Below are 19,018 nucleotides of genomic sequence, written 5' to 3'. Positions count from 1 at the left end.
CTGCCATTCAGCCAGTCACCGAGAGGAGTTCATATGGAACACAGCCATCAATCTACCACCACCCCCATGGCTAACAGAACAGGCCCTGTTGGGCTACATGGGAACAGGCTGGACACCACTGGTTTTTGTCTCAGGGTTGACTGGCCACGTTGTTAGTGTTGTTACTTAACATCCATGCCTCGCGGTGGAAAATACACAAGCAGAGATCATCCGTTCACCTACTCTGCGTCTCACAAAAACACGGTGGTTGGAACCCAAAAGGACAGATCTCCACCGGTCTATTGTCCATTGCTCGTGTTTCTTAGCCCAAGCAAGTCTCTTCTTATTGGTGTCCTTTAGTAGAGGTTTCTTTGCATCAATTCGACCATGAAGTCCTGATTCACACAGTCTCCTCTGAACAGTTCATGTTGAGATGTGTCTGTTATTTGAACCCAATTCATTTGGGCTGCAATTTCTGAGGCTGGAAACTCTATTGAACTCATACTCTGCAGCAGAGGTAACTCTGTGTCTTCCTTTCCTCTGGTGGTCCTCATGAGAGCCAGTTTCATCATAGTGCTTGAAGGTTTTTGCGACTGCCCTTGAAGAAACTTTCAAAGTTCTTGACATTTTCCGGATTGACTGACCTACAGGTCTTAAATTAATGATGGACTGGACTCTTCCACGCAGAGGGGAGGGGGGATTGATGTGGGGGTTTTGTGACACCTCACGCCCGGACGTAAATTGTATGCCGCAAAGGACTCTTTTTACCCATTAGTATTGGAATGTAACTTTGTAACAGAGACTTTTTTTTCCACAACCAAAAATGCTTAAGTCGCCAATTTTTTACAATGACGGCCTACACCGGCCAAACCCGGACAACGCTGGGCTAATTGCGCGCCGCCCTATGGGACTCCCAATCACGGCCGGACACTGGAACAATATTCCTAACATCTGAATGTGGGGAATGATGAAAGATGGTCTATGGAAAACTAATGTCTATTTTGTGATGTCATGAAACATTTATTTCAACGTTATAACAGGAATATTGTTCCTTGAACACTATACACACTGCATATGTCAGGTTTTCATCCTTTACGTTGAGTAGGAAATATCAAGGACAGAGTATTTTTGTTAAGATAGGAATGTGATTTTAGTTTTCTAACGAGATTATCGTTTTTATGATACTTTGCCTAAGTAAGTAGCCACGCCCGAGGGAGCTCAGAGAGTGTATCAGCATGACAGAACACCCCCTTTTTACCAGAGTATAAAGGATGAGTTGAGAATTAACATATCAGACCAGAAGGACTCTAGCTGCAGCGTCGGTCTCCATTGGTTACAACCCTGAAAATCAACACGAGGTGAAGATGACAAAGTATCCTCTCTAACAATCAATGTTACAGCTGAGTAGCTGTTCTAAGTACTGTATATAAGAAAGTGATTTTAAGTAGGACCATCCTGTTATTCTCTTCAAAACGTTGTCTACTACACTGCTCGTATCACCCCACTGGGGATCATCGACACGGCTGATTAGCTGTCTTCAGAGGACCACTCTTCCAGAACGAGTGAAAGTAAACACCATCCTGTTAGTTCTGCTTCAGACTACAGGACAAGGCATTGAAGCCACGGCCAACTAAGGAGGACATCGTGACCTCTTGTAGATAAATCAGAGCCTTACACTTAAGAGCTCGGGAGACGGAATAACAGAACCCTTTCCACAAAGGCCTGGGTCCAACAGAGATAAACAACGAAGGAAGACATTCAAACACATAAATACATTCATTAGCTCTTACTCCAAACAGGTGGCGGTTCAGGGGTAAAGTATTATGATTACTGTGAGCGTAGCTTCAAGTGTATAAGTGTTCTCTTTCTCCCTTTTCCCCCCCTCCATTTCACCCTCTTTTGATAAACAAGCAGTCATGCTGTTAATACGATCAAAACAGGTTCCTAGCGGACTAAGTTTCTAATCAATAACCTATACCGTGTGTGTGTGTGTGTGTGTGTAATATATATATATATATCCTGTGTTATCATTTAGTTACTAAATAATTAAATCAATGTGTGTGGTACGGAATGATCAGTAAAGCTGGGGTTTGTGCAGATGCAATGAGTATGCTAATTATGAGACCAATATGTGGTAATGATTAATACTTATCAATATATATCATCTAGAGTTTAATTCGGGAGATGGTAACTCGTTAAACAACTTCCGTGGTGCCACAAATCCTAATGAGTTGTTACATGATTCATTTAATTTGAGTAAAAGTTAAACCTAGTTAGTTGATTTGATACATAAATCATCAGATTAATGTCATGTGTTATTTCATGGTTTTGAGGTCACTATTATTCTACAATGTAGAAAACAGTTAAAAAAAAGGGGGAAAAAAGAAAGAAAACCCCTGGAATGAGTAGGTGTCCAAACTTTTGACTGGTACTGTATATGCCGTTTGAAATTATGATTTTGCTTCAGCCCCCAGTAGGCAGAGGCTAAATACGCTCAGTGCACATAGAGCAGATATGTGAAGGAATTGATATTAATATTTGATGAGGATTCTCCTTTGCTTAACTTGATGTTTATGGTTTGCTTAATGTTCCGGCAGCCAGACTAAGTAGTGTACATGTCCACTGCTCGTTGGGGAGCTAGCCAGGAGAACGATACAATGAGCATAGAAACAGCAGCATCTGAGAACTACTTCTAGTAACATCAACATCCGCGTCAGGAAATATATATAACGTCATGTCATACCAGAGGAATAACGGAAGAATTTAGATATTAATGGACCAAACTCTTCACCTATTTCATAGAACAAGGCTTCATGTGAAACCGTTCCTGTCCAACCCTTCAAGCTGTGTTTAAGATGCCACAAGCCTGGAGGCTCTGCATGAAAAATATGCAACAGTTTATTTGATGAGGAAGACACGACTGCAGGGCACATTCTGTACTGAGAGAAAACCCCAAAAAGATTATCCGACGTAGAGAGGAGGAATCTAGTACTATATTAGACTATACAGTACAGAAAGTAGGCAGGCTACAGTACGTACCGGTAGATGTCCATTTTGGAAGACAAGCAGCATGATCTTTCATTAAGGATGAAGCTGGAAGCCTTGCGGTGTGTGGAGGTGTGGAGCTGCATGGCTCTCCCCCAGCCCCCCCCTCGACACTCCCCTTGACTCAGCTCAGCGCCCAACGCTCACCGTTACTGCTGCCAGACTCAGGGCGGTGCAGTCCGTCCCGCCGTCCACCTTTCTCTCTACCACCCTCTCGGATTCATGTTGCCCCCTTCTTAAAAAGTCAGTGACTCATGATGAAGTGCTGGATGGGTGCTGCGAGTCAGCGATGCTGCTGCTCCATGCTAGCCTAGCACTGATGTGAACGACTGCTGATGCGGAATACGGCTTCTCACAGTGGTGGAGGGGTAACCTAGCAACAGGCTCTCACCCCACCCCTCACCTTGCAGGCAGACAGTTGTTAAATGAAGATCACGTTTGGAGAAGATGAAATCAGTGCGCGCACACACACACACACACACACAGGTGTTTATAGCTGGCCTCAGTTCAGCAGAGATTTCTTCTCCTCTCCCTCTTATTCTCTCTCCACCCCCCACCCCCCTCATCTGTCTCCCTCCAAAATAGACATATCATAATAACCAGGCAGAATTAGCGGTGTTTCGGAGCGTATTAACGAGGCTTAACCAGGCATTGCCATGGAGTTATGACACACACGTTGACAGGAAGTCTCCCTTTCTGCGGGTGATGATTATAAAACTACAAAACTAAAAAGAGGACCCATTGTCTGAAAATGAACGGATATGACCAGAATCAGCAGTGCTTATGTAACAGTTTTCATGTACAGTATGGAAAGAGCACTGAGGGTATGGCATTGCTCCTGGGGTCCTGATGACAGGTTCGTCAACACAGGTTCGTAATCACCCTCTCCCACACACAACCTTCAGCCAACAACATTCATCTGGACACACACACACCCCTCCCATACTGGCTACTCCATGCTTGTTATCAGTAGTCACTCAGCACAGTCAGAGAGGATTAACCATGTGATAGCCCCGACAACCCTGGCTGATTAAACCATAGAAACCAACCACTCTCAGAGTCACTGTATCATTTTGAGGTCAAAGTTGTCCTTAACCACATATTTAGGGTCAGATTACCAGACCCATAATCCTAATCTTAGACTAACCTTTAGAGAGGTTACCGACTCCACCTCTAATGATACTACTTTCCCCTTCCATAAAGCCCCAGAAGGGCTGACAGAACAGATGCGTGTGGCAAGGGTGGGCGGTAGAGAGAGGAGTGATTCCAGACCTCACTGCATGTTAAGCGGCGGTTGGTTCGCCATGGGAACGGGAGTGAGTAACAGGTCAACTGCAAGGACACAGTCAGTAACAGACAGAGCAGGGCTGCCCCTGCAGATGCATGGTCATAATCAGGACCCCACCTCACTCATGAACCCATAAACACTTGTATTAATTATATAGGTGATGACTATGGAACCCGTGATTGGACAGAAACATTTCAATACCTCAACAAGACTAATCTCACTATGGATGACTAAATCACTGAGCGGCACAGACTGTTTACATGCTAAAGAAGAAATGCCATAATTTACAATATGACAACTCCTCTGTTTACCTGTTGATGTATCCTCATCGGGATAGTATAATGGAAATATGCACAACACAATAAAAAGGCATAAAACCTCAGTTTAGAAAAATATATCTGCCCTGGGAATGAATTGTAGTGTCGGATAAAAGCACTTACATGAGAGCTATTGGTCCCACGTTCAGTAACCCCCAAGTCAAGAGCTGTCACATTAAGAGCTGTACGATTCAATTAGGTGCAGCACTCACAGAGGAAAACACACTGCTGGTGGGGTATTCTTTACAATACACGTAATGAGAACACATGAGACACTAACTGGCACATAATGGCAAAAAAATGGAACTTCACCAAAATCAACATTAGAGCACAGATGCATATATTTCGTACCACAACCACTGCCATAGACAGCAGGAAAAGATATCCAGCTGTGTAATGCCAAGCCCCTCAAGCTAGTCAAGCCAGGCCGACCACGTGAGGAGATTCTGCTCTCCATTTCCCCTCCCTCTGCACATTTTGCATTAAAATGTCACCACAGGTGGAGCATGGTTGGCAGGTGACTCAGAGCCATCTCTCCACCGCTGAGAGCGAGCGAGCGTGCCAGAGAGTGTGCGTGCGCTCCCCCAGACAGAGAGCACGCGCCCGCCCACAAGCCCCACCCCACCAGACAGAGGACGCGCCCACAAGCCCCGCCCGATCAAGGATCTCTGTACTTTGCTCCGTTCATCTTTCCCTCGATCCTGACTAGTCTCTCAGTCCCTGCCTCTGAAAAACATCCCAGCATGCTGCTGCCACCACCACGCTTCGCCATAGACATGATGCCAAGTTTCCTCCAGACGTGACGCTTGGCATTTAGGCAAAGAGTTCAGTCTCGGTTTCATCAGACCAGAGAATCTCCCATCTCCACAGAGGAACTCTGGAGCTCTGTCAGAGTGACCATCGGGTTCTTGGTCACCTCCCTGACCAAGGCCCTTCTCACCGGATTGCTCAGTTTGGCCGGGTGGCGAGCTCTAGGAAGAGTCTTGGTGGCTTCAAACTTCTTCCATTTAAGAATTATGGAGGCCACTGTGTTCTTGGGGACCTTCAATGCTGCAGACATTTTTTGGTACCCTTCCCCCAGATCTGTGCCTCGACACAATCCTGTCTCAGAGCTCTACAGACAATTCCTTCGACCTCATGGCTTGGTTTTTGCTCTGACATGCACTGTCAACTGTGGGACCTTATATAGACAGGTGTGTGCCTTTCCAAATCATGTCCAATCAATTGAATTTACCACAGGGAGACTACAATCAAGTTGTAGAAACATCTCAAGGATGATCAATGGAAACAGGATGCACCTGAGCTCAATTTCGAGTCTCATTGCAAAGGGTCTGAATACTTACGTAAATAAATGTGCAAAAAAAAATTAAAAACCTGTTTTTACTTTGTCATCATGGGGTATTGTGTGTAGCTAGATGAGGGAAAAAATGTATTTAATCAATTTTAGAAACAGGATGTAACGTAACAAAATGTAGAAAAAGTCAAGAGGTCTGAATACTTTGCAAATGCCCTGTATAGTATCATCATAATTTGTTATTGTGAGGTCACTGGCAATTCCCAGCCCTAACAAATACCCTGCTTAGATCACCTCTACCCATTCCAGCTGCCCCATGACTACATGACATCAGAATGCCAGGAAAACGCAGGTTTTAAGAATCCCTTTAACCCTATACCACTGAGGGGACATAAATCAGAACTGGTATACAGTATCCTCCCCTTTAATCTAACTGTACAGGGCTCCGTCTACCAGCATCTGAGCATGTGTGGATGAAAGCAGAGAAACAAAGAGCAGAATGAGTCAATTACATCATTAAGCAGTACATCACCACTTTTCTGCCCTCATGGGAGGGTAAAAAGGTCACGGCTGAGTCTGGTCAGAGACAGGCAGCCGAGGCAGTTCAGAAGAAAACGTACAACAAAGAGAACAAGGGGAAAACTACAGAGTGCGATGAATACATTTGCCCTTCGCTGCTAAACTAAGGACGACACCCAGCTTCCCAAAGGCTCTTCTCTTTCCCAGCAGTTTTATCTGCACAGACAAGCAAAATCAGCCTCTATTCAGATCACACTGGCAAAAACAGTCATGTGCGGCAGCACTTCCGAGCATTGTGGGATCCAGGTCTGAATAACAAAAACAGTAGGGGGGAAAATAGTGAGAAAAAGAGAGGGAATCAGGTAAGTGTTGGGCAGTCTTTTGCCTTTAATTGACTTTGCCAGGCAACGCAATGCACTGCATCATGGCATCACTGACTTCAAAGCGTCAGGACTATTAATTATATATCAGATGATGCGATGCGCCAGGTGCAGCAGACCAAGTCACGACCAGGAGGAAGAAACAATGAGATGGGGAAAAGGAGGGAGGAGGGGGATTGTGTTACAGTACAGACAGCTGTTAAACATAACTGGGTTAGCGTCCGTGCGCTGGTGGCAAATGGAACCCTGCTGCAGTGTAACAGACTCTGCGCCCCCTTGAAGCCCAGGCTACCCGACAAAGAGGAGGAGACTTTGTAGGAGACTATATTGAGCTCCAGCTCCACTGAAATCAGCGGAGAAAATCACTGATGACGAGCTCCTGACACCTGCACTGTAATACAGGACATCTTAACCAGAGAGAGAAGGAAAGGGACAAAGGGAGACGGAGAAGAAGAGGGACAGGCACAGACAGTAAAAGGAGAGAAGCTGGAAGAAAGGACAATGGAATAAAAAGAGAGATCAAAGAGAGAGTTGAGGAAAGTCAAAGAGGACTTGAGAGGTTGAGTGAGGGATCAAGATAGAACGTGAGCGACGAAAGTAAGAGATAGAAGTTTTGCCAAGGCTGGGCTTTAAAAGGAGCCTCCCAAGGCAAGCTGTGTTCGTAACACTGTTCCAAGTATTAAGGCTGTCACAGGCCCAGACAGAGGTAATGGATAGCCAACACATGGAAAAGACTCCCTGCTCCACCAGATTACTTTTACCACACTGCAGACAGTCATGCTAGTCTGGCTAACACCTAACTCTCAAAGTTCTCCTGACTTCAGAGTCTGGAATGACTCTTTGATGTTGTCGGCGCAATGCATTGACAAAGTGGGCTGTGCTTTTACTGTTTGGTTCTCTATGTCTTTCTCACTCAAACATGCAGAGATCCTGAGCACCGGCCACTTTCATTACAAGTTGGATTTTCAAATCCAAACAATGAGGTCTCAACCCCGAAGTAAAAAATATATATTTGAGAGAACCAATCAAACAAACAGCCTCCTTTCCAGACCAGTGTGGTCACAGCTCTCCCTCTGCTGTGAGGCACATGGGTCGCGTCAGCCAGGCTACAGTCGTGCTACAATGGTTTTACATTTCCATGTCAAATAGGAGGTACGTAGGGGGTGTGAGGATTTTCCAAAAATGTGTCTGGTGCTTGAGTCTTGGGCGACTGGTGGAATTTGCAGCTGCAAGTGATGCATTTTGATGAGTTATATTGTCAATATTAAATGGTTTAGGATCCTCATCAAAGATGGTATGGTTGTGTGGTGTATAGGCGTACAGTATGCAAAGACTTTCCTTGGATGGCTACGGTCTGTGTCCAACCACCTAATAGAGCAGGTAAAATATTTGACATCCAGCTTAGTAGAGATATGATCACAACAAGTCACCACTTGAGGGCTATAACCTAAGTAAAACTGATCATGGATCAGCATGAAGGGCAACTCCCACAAACAATGACAGATACTGAACACAAGGATAAATATCAAATTCCTTCCTGGACAAAAATTCAAAAACTCCTTTTCTTACACTGATCAGAGGATGGAGGATACAGATGGGACTTCACACACAGGTTATTCACCAGCAGCTGGACTGTGACGATGGCCGGCTATATGAAATGACACGTGTAATTGAAACTGCTTTGATGGCAAAAGGAGACAGAGGGTAGCAGTCAGACTTACAAAAAAAGGGAATCCTAGCCTGGGTACACAGTTTATCATGCCGACTCGGATTTCCAACCTTTGACCAAGAAGAGCAGGTAGTAGTTTTAGTCCTAGAGACCTTGTGAGACATACCCTGTTCTCTGGATCATTTTACAGGACAACACATACAGCAAAAGGCAACAAAAAAAAAAAATACACCAATGTGTTCAACAGCAGGTGTGGTGTGCAAGAAAGACTTCTCTCATTCCAGTAATAACCTTCCTTTTCTGACAAGGTTGCCCGACGAAACAGACCTGAAAAGCAACATAGTTTACTCTTCCATCCATCCCGACAAAAAGTAGGTAAGGTGACGGCTACGTGCACAGGTGTCACCCAACAAAACCCTCTGAGTGATTCACACTAACATTAGCCAACGGGCTAGCTCTGCTACCTATGTATGGGAACTGTCAGAATGATGAAGGTGGTTAGGAAACTTCACCTGATATGAAGAGAAGGCTTATTGTTTTAATGCCATGGCTACCTAACCTCGTCCCCAGGCTAATTTCTAAAGAGGCGGCTGGTGGACAAGACTACTACCTAATCCACACATCTCCAGAACAACATACAAAGTTACTTGGATTCCTTGTATGAGCGGAACACAAAAATGGGAGAAGTGCTAACTTTTAGCTCAATATCTAACTCCTGATGTTGTTGTATTCTCGCCAACCATAGTCTGAAAAATTATGTCATTGTTGCTGGGTGCTGTTGTCATAAGCCAGAGATAGTTTGAGACAGATGACTGTTGTAAAAAGCCCCAAACTTCTCCTCAGGGTGGGGCCATGAAGAGAAACAACCAAAGTCACCCAACAACCAAATGTCAACGCAATACCTGTCACACCTGCACCATGAAACTATGTTGATATTCACTACATACACAAGAAGTATGTGGACACCACTTCAAATTGGTGGATTTGGCTATTTCAGCCACACTCGTTGCGGACAGGTGCTTAAAATTGAGCACACAACCATGCAATCTCCATAAACAAACATTGGCACTATAATGGCCTTACTGAAGAGCTTAGTGAGTTTCAACGTGGCACCATCATAGGATGCCACATATCCAACAAGTCAGTTTGTCAAATTTCTGCCCTGCTGTTATTGTGACATGGAAACGTCTAGGAGCAACAACGGCTCAGCCGCAAAGTGGTAGGCCACACAAGCGCATAGAACCACAGAGAGCTGAAGCGTGTAGCGCATAAAAAATTGTCTGCCCTTGGTTGCAAGACTAACTACAGAGTTCTAAACTGCCTCTGGAAGCATCATCAGCACAAGAACTGTTCATTGGGAGCTTCATGAAATGGGTTTCCATGTCCAAGCAGACGCACACAAGCCTAAGATCAACATGCAATGCTAAGCGTAGACTGGAGTGGTGTAAAGCTCGCTGCCATTGGACTCAGTGGAAACGTGTTCTCTGGAGTGATGAATCACGCATCACCATCTGGCAGTCCAACAGACGAATCTGGGTTTGGCGGATGCTAGGAGAACGCTACCTGCTTCCATTCAGCCGCAAGAGCATTAGTGAGGTCGGGCACTGATGTTGGACGATTTAGGCCTGGCTCGCAGTCAGCGTTCCAATTCATTCTAGGAGAACGCTACCTGCCCCAATGCATAGTGCCAACTGCAAAGTTTGGTGGAAGAGAAATAATGGTCTGGGGATGTTTTTCATGGTTCGGGCTAGGCCCCTTAGTTCCAGTGAAGGGAGATCTTAACGCTACAGCATACAATGACATTTTAGTGATGATTGTGCTTCAAACTTTATGCCAAACAGTTTGAGTAAGGCCCTTTCCTGTTTCAGCATGACAATGCCCTCGTGCAAGGTCCATACAGAAATGGTTTGTTGAGATTAGTGTGGAAGAATTTGACTGGCCTGCACAGAGCCCTGACCTCAACCCCATCGAACACCTTTGGAATTAATTGGAACGCTGACTGCGAGCCAGGCCTAAATCGTCCAACATCAGTGCCCGACCTCACTAATGCTCTTGCGGCTGAATGGAAGCAGGTCCCTGGAGCAATGTTCCAACATCCAGTGGAATGCCTTCCCAGAAGAGTGGAGGCCGTTATAGCAGCAAAGGGGAGGAACAACTCCATATTAATGCCCATCATTTTGGAATGAGATGTTCGACGAGCAAGTGTCCACATGACCTAAAGTATCTCTTTAACTCTTGATAAAACAGCCCTACCACCCCAACTCCATCGGTTCCTGCAACGTGTCCAATGTACTGCAGCTGCATCTGGGAGCAGAAGAGGATCTCTAAAGTGCAGCTGGTTAGGAAAATGACCATCAGGGAAGAGAGAAAAAAACAAAACAGCTACGGCCATTAAGTCCAATTGATTCCACCAACCCGGTGGAGACCACTGATAAACTTGTTTTGTAGAACAGCATAGCACACAGATGGTAAACAGAACAAACAAAACACATTTGTCTCAATGTACTGTACACCAACGTAAAATACTTATATATAGCACACACATGGCTGAACATATACAGTGGGGAGAACAAGTATTTGATACACTGCCGATTTTGCAGGTTTTCCTACTTACAAAGCATGTAGAGGTCTGTAATTTTGATCATAGGTACACTTCAACTATGAGAGACGGAATCTAAAACAAAAATCCAGAAAATCACATTGTATGATTTTTAAGTAATTAATTTGCATTTTATTGCATGACATAAGTATTTGATACATCAGAAAAGCAGAACTTAATATTTGGTACAGAAACCTTTGTTTGCAATTACAGAGATCATACGTTTCCTGTAGTTCTTGACTAGGTTTGCACACACTGCAGCAGGGATTTTGGCCCACTCCTCCCTACAGATCTTCTCCAGATCCTTCAGGTTTCGGGGCTGTCGCTGGGCAATACGGACTTTCAGCTCCCTCCAAAGATTTTCTATTGGGTTCAGGTCTGGAGACTGGCTAGGCCACTCCAGGACCTTGAGATGCTTCTTACGGAGCCACTCCTTAGTTGCCATGGCTGTGTGCTTTGTGTCGTTGTCATGCTGGAAGACCCAGCCACGACCCATCTTCAATGCTCTTACTGAGGGAAGGAGGTTGTTGGCCAAGATCTCGCGATACATGGCCCCATCCATCCTCCCCTCAATACGGTGCAGTCGTCCTGTCCCCTTTGCAGAAAAGCATCCCCAAAGAATGATGTTTCCACCTCCATGCTTCACGGTTGGGATGGTGTTCTTGGGGTTGTACTCATACTTCTTCTTCCTCCAAACACGGCGAGTGGAGTTAGACCAAAAAGCTCTATTTTTGTCTCATCAGACCACATGACCTTCTCCCATTCCTCCTCTGGATCATCCAGATGGTCATTGGCAAACTTCAGACAGGCCTGGACATGCACTGGCTTAAGCAGGGGGACCTTGCGTGCGCTGCAGGATTTTAATCCATGACGGCGTAGTGTGTTACTAATGGTTTTCTTTGAGACTGTGGTCCCAGCTCTCTTCAGGTCATTGACCAGGTCCTGCCGTGTAGTTCTGGGCTGATCCCTCACCTTCCTCATGATCATTGATGCCCCACGAGGTGAAATCTTGCATGGAGCCCCAGACCGAGGGTGATTGACCGTCATCTTGAACTTCTTCCATTTTCTAATAATTGCGCCAACAGTTGTTTCCTTCTCACCAAGCTGCTTGCCTATTGTCCTGTAGCCCATCCCAGCCTTGTGCAGGTCTACAATTTTACCTCTGATGTCCTTACACAGCTCTCTGGTCTTGGCCATTGTGGAGAGGTTGGAATCTGTTTGATTGAGTGTGTGGACAGGTGTCTTTTATACAGGTAACGAGTTCAAACAGGTGCAGTTAATACAGGTAATGAGTGGAGAACAGGAGGGCTTCTTAAAGAAAAACTAACAGGTCTGTGAGAGCCGGAATTCTTACTGGTTGGTAGGTGATCAAATACTTATGTCATGCAATAAAATGCAAATTAATTATTTAAAAATCATACAATGTGATTTTCTGGATTTTTGTTTTAGATTCCGTCTCTCACAGTTGAAGTGTACCTATGATAAAAATTACAGACCTCTACATGCTTTGTAAGTAGGAAAACCTGCAAAATCGGCAGTGTATCAAATACTTGTTCTCCCCACTGTATATATATACATTAACACACACACCCCAGGGTATGACTTAGCTAAAGGGATTTTAATGAACTGGTTCTGAGTGTGCATCAATAAATATAGACCTCCAGCAGCAAGCAGCTGAATGCTCCTGTCACATCACAGGAGAAATACTACACTCTAACCAGACATCAACTATATCTGAATTGATTCTAAAGAAGAGGATATTAGTGATAAAAATACAACTCTGGGTATTATTTTTGATGATATATCATTTCGTTTTAGTAATATCACAGCATTATTGTCGCCCTAGTCGGCTGTACCTGCACCAAAATTCCAGTATTTTTTTCATCATCCTGTCCCTCCTCAGCAGACATATGGTGAGCAATATGTTTGGAATATTGCAATAAAAATCATAGTATTGAATCGCAATACATATAGAATCGGCACACAAGTATCATGATAATATCGTATCGTTAGGACCCTGGCAATTCCCAGCCCTAGAGGACATGGTCTATAAATATGAGCTATTCTGCTTGTAGACACTTATTAGACTAGGCTCTATTAATGAAGCAGTACTGGGATGGGGAGTAGAGGCTCATCGTACAGAAGCTAAAGCTGTTCAATCAGCGCAGAGGAGGGCACAAACAGACTAAGCTCTAATCCAAACTGGGAATCACATAGTCACTGGTCAACTCTAGAGCCATCTTAAAACACAGAAATAGTGAGGAAGAAAAACATTTAACATTACACTATTACATTACAAACACTATCTGACAATGAAAATAGCCCTCCAAGTCTCTCCAGTACATGTCTCCTCCTCGGCCTTACCCCATCATGTACCCCATACCCACCATGCTCCCTTCCCACGCTCCCCCTTTGCCACTACAAGGACTTACGAGCCACGTGTCATGTTGGCGGTGGAGACAACAGGTGTATTCAGCACCAACACCTGAAGACGTTGTCTGAGAGGGTCTGCCTTCTTGTCAGTGTCCTGTGAGGTCCGCAAAGAAGTGTCTCAGTAGCTGCCCAACAGCACAGTGAGGAGACCATGTAGACTAGAGGCTCCAACAGGTCTGCTGCCACTAGGACCCCTCCTCCAGAGGGCTAAAATCGGGCCGTCCGAGCAGCCCCCTGAAGAATGTCCCCCTCAGCCCAGGAATAAACATGCTGACTGAAAGGAGTCTTGGAACGGTTTTATTGCGGGGGTTTTCTGAGACTAAGAGCACCCCCCCCACACAACTCTCCCTTCTCCTCCCTGGCTCAAAACCCATACGTACACCCTGCCCAACTCCCCCAGTGTGCTCGCTGTACAGCACTCTGCTATGTTGGTCTGGTGAGCAAGAGGGTAAATGTAGATATGACAGAGGGACAAGCTACTGTATAATTGTCTGTAAAGCTGTATCATGGTAGAGTATCAGGTTGGCCATATCACCCAACTCAATCCAAGTCTCTAGCTAAATCAATTGGACCATGTGGCATAAATGATAGGCCCTTGACTTCAGAGATTTGATAATATAATCCTACAGCGGGTGAAGCACTGCCTCATATTGATTTATCAGACTATTCGGTGGTGTTTTAAATCAATATCTAGACTTTCCCATCAACTGTGATTTAGTGAGTACGAGAATGATTCTGTCAGTAACAAGGTTTCCATCCAACTATTTCATGCGGTTGAATTAACTGACATATAAAAATAAAAAAAACTCAAGTCAGGTCTGATGGAAACATCCCAAAACAAAGTGGGATAATTTGTGTGTCTGTGAAACAGATTACGCAACAATTGTGGTGGAAACTCCATGCACAAATAAACCACCATGTCGAAGTAAATGGAGTCACTCCATGTGAGGATATATCTACCACCCCCACATGGAAAAGCATTAAGAGTTAATAGGCAAATGAAATAAGTTATGAACTTCATGGTGGTTAAGTGACGGATGGTGATGAGCTTGATGCAAATCTCCAATAAATATCGAGGGTATTATTTGAATGCTGGTGACATGAAGATTGATGCTTGGCTGCCAATGATTAAAAAAAAGTTCAAATATGATTATCGGTATGCCATCATATTACCTACCCTGTCAACTTAAAATCAGAGGACTGTTGTCTAGAGAGCATGTGGCAAAAACACATTGGGCAAGTTTGCTATTTATAGCAACAGTTTGTTACAAAACCATTGGTCGAGTAGAAAAGGTGATGCACATGGAAACATCGTAAACACAGCGATAAAATGTATAACGTCTTAATAAAGAGAGAGCTCTCCCCCTCTCTACCGAACACACCTTTTATCCTAATGATTTATTGATCCTGTTTCTATGGTGACGTGGCCCTTTCATTCCAGCATGGGGAAATGGGCCAGTGGATTTACCGGATTAGGGTGACAGAGGAGCGAAGCCTTCGTTTGGCCTCTCACAAACACATTGTGTGTGTGTGTGTGTGTGTGTGTGTGTGTGTGTTCCCTCCCCATCTGGTCCCAGGTCTAAAACATCCTGCGCCACTAAAGACAGTGTGAAGACCCAGTTCAGCCCAGGACAGCCTGTGATTTAGTAGTCTGGTTGGTTGGTACTTAACACAGCTCACTGTAGGCCAAATCTCCTAGCCTAGCGGAGGAAGGCCTGACGCTCTCGTCGGGGCACAGGGCCCTGCATATCACCGGGATGACAGATTAAAACTGCAGCGGTGAGAGGAGCTGTGGCTGTGAGATGCCGGAGGAGATTGGCCCACGCAGTAAATCACAGTGGTTCCTTAATCCGCACATAAATCAGAAGCGTGCGGAGCTAGCTAGACGGCTGGGGAGAAGCTTGTCTTGTTTGATAGCAACCAGCCGTTGCTACAATAACCTCCAACCCGGTAGAAGCAGCGTTGTATAGTCTTCTCGTCGGTGGTTGTAAATGTTCACTGACGCACAGCAGAGAGCTGGGGGGAGTCTGGGGATACATGGAGTTGTGTGCTTGCATACTAACACACACAATAAGTGTGAAGTCAGGCACTATCTTGGTACTGCGTGTCAACTGAGCTTTGGCCAGTGGTAAGATGCAATGGTTTGTCTCCAAAGTCCCCTCAAGTATTACTTTATTGGCATCTCCATTGGGCATTCTGTTTGGTCCGAGATATGAGGGAGGTCAGTGCGGTCCCTCTCTCCCAGTCTGTCCCTCAAAACCATCCGTAGTAGGCCTTTAAAGGGACAGGTTCACTTTAAAAAGGACAGGTTCACAGAGAAGTGTCACTCCAGTCAAACAAGTTAGAATATAATCTGCCCTTTAACGCTCTCTGACAGGAGAAAGTCTACACAGACTCCTGGTCTGGTATGTCCATCTAAATGCCAAAGGGCCTCTTGTTCTGTGCGGTAAAGATTTGAGTGATGAGGGCTGTTCCTGGTTGTCCCTCTGTCGATCATCACACAGTGAGAAGCATGGGCCTGCTGGCATTCACTATGCCTTCACAGCACTGATCTCTGTGGACCAAACACTGCCACAGGCACTGCTTTAATTTCAGACTCACGTCTGGTTGGGAATGCAGCAGAGACCGTTAGTGTCTGTCTAAAGCCGAAGGGAACAGGTTGAGATACAGAAAATATCTAAGAAGTAAATCCACCACAGGACCAATTTTTCCTGAACTACCACACAGGCATCTCTTAATGAATTTGAAGCCACCGTGCTGTTGTGCAATTGCACCCAACAAGCATCAAATGCATTTGATGAGGGACTAAATCTGTCCGCTTGTTTTGAAAAGATAAATTCTGTTCCCCTGGTCGATAGAAGACTTACATGACGGGATACATGGTAAGGTCTCCAGAGCAGTCACCAGGAGGACAAGGCTGGGTCTGCTCCCTTGGCATCAGACGGGCACAGCCAGGGGTACTGCAGATGCTGGGACCACCGGCCTAGTTGGTAAAGACCCCTGTAAGGCCGCCTGAGTGACAGGTTGGCAGAAGCAGTCTGCCTTGTGTGTTCTATCAGTCAGCTTATCAACAGACTTCCCTGCCTGGTCACAAGCTGGAGCTGGCCCACTGAAACGCTGAGACCATAATCCCTAAATCTTTTAATATCATGTTGAACATGCTCTACCGTATGGACAGAAAAGGCATGAAGGACAAAGATGAAGTTTCACAGCAATGATGAGGTTGGACTCTTGGGTTGGGCTGAATCTGATAATTGATCAAACCAATGCTCAGTGCTACCCACCAATCATGGAGCTATACTAAAACAAGTTAGTACTGTCATTTTATTTCACGCTTGGCCAACACTGGCCAGCAATAACATCCATCACTGGGAGGAAGTGATGAATCAGTGAGATAGATATGTCACTCCCACAAACAGAGCACCCTACATGAGTGGAATTACACAGTCAGCATAAAGCCAGTTTCAACACCAGAGTGCTAAAAAAACAGATGATCTGCATCTGATTACAGTAACAGGGACTGGTCAGGAGGTAAACAGAAACCATCACAGTAGAAATCTGCTCACTTGTTTGGAAAAGATGATTACAGTGTGACCTCTGGAGTGGACACGGGCACAATGCTGCAATGCTAATTTAACAAGACGACCAAGTGGTGCAAAGTGAGGAACTGGACCTAAAATATAACATCTGATCTGTCAGTATCAATGCTTCAACTATCTATAATAATCCCAACAGTAACAGGAGTTGACAGAACAATGAACAAATAAAAGGGATTAAAGTAGGTGAATAAGTATAGTGGTCTCTCGTCCAGGTTAAGGAGGGCTGTTTTAGTCTCTGGGATGTCTAATCCTTTCCTCCTCTCTCTGAGGTAATTTAGCCCACGAGGTGAGACGGAGTCTCTTTGGTACCAAACATGGCAATCACAACCTGATGACTCACACTCCCTGTTAAAGCTGCTTGAGCCCTGGCTCTCATCAGATCATTCAACAAGAGGGGTGTCTCCACCGCATTCCTTCCACTTCATCATCATCAGCATTGTAACAGGGAGGCCCAGGCTGGAAAGTGTAGAGAAGCAGTCAACACAATATATTCACCACAGAGCTGGGTAAATTAAAAACCTTCACGCTAGGAGATGCACAGGAGAGCAGTGCTTTAACCACAAATTACATTCTAACATCACTCTGTTTTGAGGCCCGGTATTTCATTCAGCTCTTGATGGAATAGCATCTGTAAAGCCTTGTAGACAGGAGGAGGGACAGAGTTAGCCAGGGAAAACATCCGTTTCTGGCCTGAGGAGAAACAAACATGATTTCTGCTGTGCTTTTTATAGCCCAAACATACCATGTGATGTGTGGGGGAGGGGGAGTGGTGTAATGCCCTGGTATCATGCCCTGCCACTTTTGACTCTGACAACTGAGTGAGGTGAAGTACAGGGAGGGAGGGAGGGAGGCAGCAGTAGCAGCAGCAGTTGCAGTCCCTAGGGAAACAGTGGTGTGGTCAGCGAGTCTCCAACTGGCCGAGGGCGCTTTCCAAGACACGTGGAAGCGGAGTCAAAGTGCTCCCATGCACAACAACACAATGAAATAATTTACTTGGAGACTGTGCTGCTCTGAATGTGGCTTGTGGACATTTGTAGAAAGAGCTCGGCCAGGCCTATAGAAATAAAGATCTCACTCTACACTAATCTCTACAGACAGTACCAGGACTGTTTGGAACATCGCCTATCTCATAAATGACCCACACAATATAACAGACGACAAGTAGAGACATACTTGGACTTGGTCTTTCGTCTTCATCTCAAGAATATACCTAGATATAGTATCACTTTGGACTGAGTATGTAACCTATTTGTACCTTGCTTTGTTTACCTCACACTTAAAATATGACTTAAGTGAATGATGCATTGTGTAGGACTAAAGTGGAACTAACTTAAAGCTTTTAAACTACTACAGCCCGTGCCTAAGGTTTGCCAAACACTTGAGCCCGAGAATCCTCCCGTAGACCAGAAGACCGCTAAAGCTGAACAAGTCCACCAGAGAAGAAGAGTCCTCCGAGCAATACAAATCAGAGAAGTGACTTGGAGACTAACATGGGTCCGTTCTCACTAAATCTTAAGGCAGCAATAAGCATTCCTCTGCACGAGGAAGAGAACGAGTCTAACGATCTAATACAGAGCCACAGTGACTTATGAAATGCCCAGGGGCCAGCAGCTCCACTGTGTACATATGCTTTTAAGGGAGCCTGCAATGAAGCTGAATAACACTACAATATCAACAAGAGAAACATCCAGCACCATTCCTCCCATGCCATTTAGATCAAATGACATTTCTGCTTACTGCATGAGTTGATGGGACCACCACCCCCTTTTCCTCTTCTCGCCTCCACTCCTAGCACATCCCATTGCATTTTTTTTTTAAATTAAGCCTTGCTTTGAGCTTGGCTGTTGGGTAAGCTGCTCTTTTGTGTTGGGTATAATTTCCATGCAAGACTAGAGA

The 19,018-nt window shown here is 45.0% G+C and overlaps 1 protein-coding gene across 1 annotated transcript in view; it reads right to left on the bottom strand.

The window, feature by feature from the left end:
• The window catches only part of enah (ENAH actin regulator), a 104,951-nt gene extending 101,827 nt beyond the window's left edge, over positions 1-3,124 (bottom strand). Inside the window, exon 1 of the mRNA XM_071370282.1 lies at positions 3,019-3,124. Within this exon, the coding sequence (XP_071226383.1) occupies positions 3,019-3,110 (92 nt within the window). The 5' untranslated portion in view covers positions 3,111-3,124. The remainder of the gene's footprint in view (positions 1-3,018) is intronic.
• Between the last annotated feature and the right edge of the window lie 15,894 nt (positions 3,125-19,018).

The sequence above is a fragment of the Salvelinus alpinus genome, chromosome 27 (genome assembly GCF_045679555.1).
Source record: "Salvelinus alpinus chromosome 27, SLU_Salpinus.1, whole genome shotgun sequence".
NCBI classification, from domain to species: domain Eukaryota; kingdom Metazoa; phylum Chordata; class Actinopteri; order Salmoniformes; family Salmonidae; genus Salvelinus; species Salvelinus alpinus.
The sequence above is the reverse complement of the archived record's forward strand: the minus strand, read 5'-3'. Positions and strand labels throughout refer to the sequence as shown.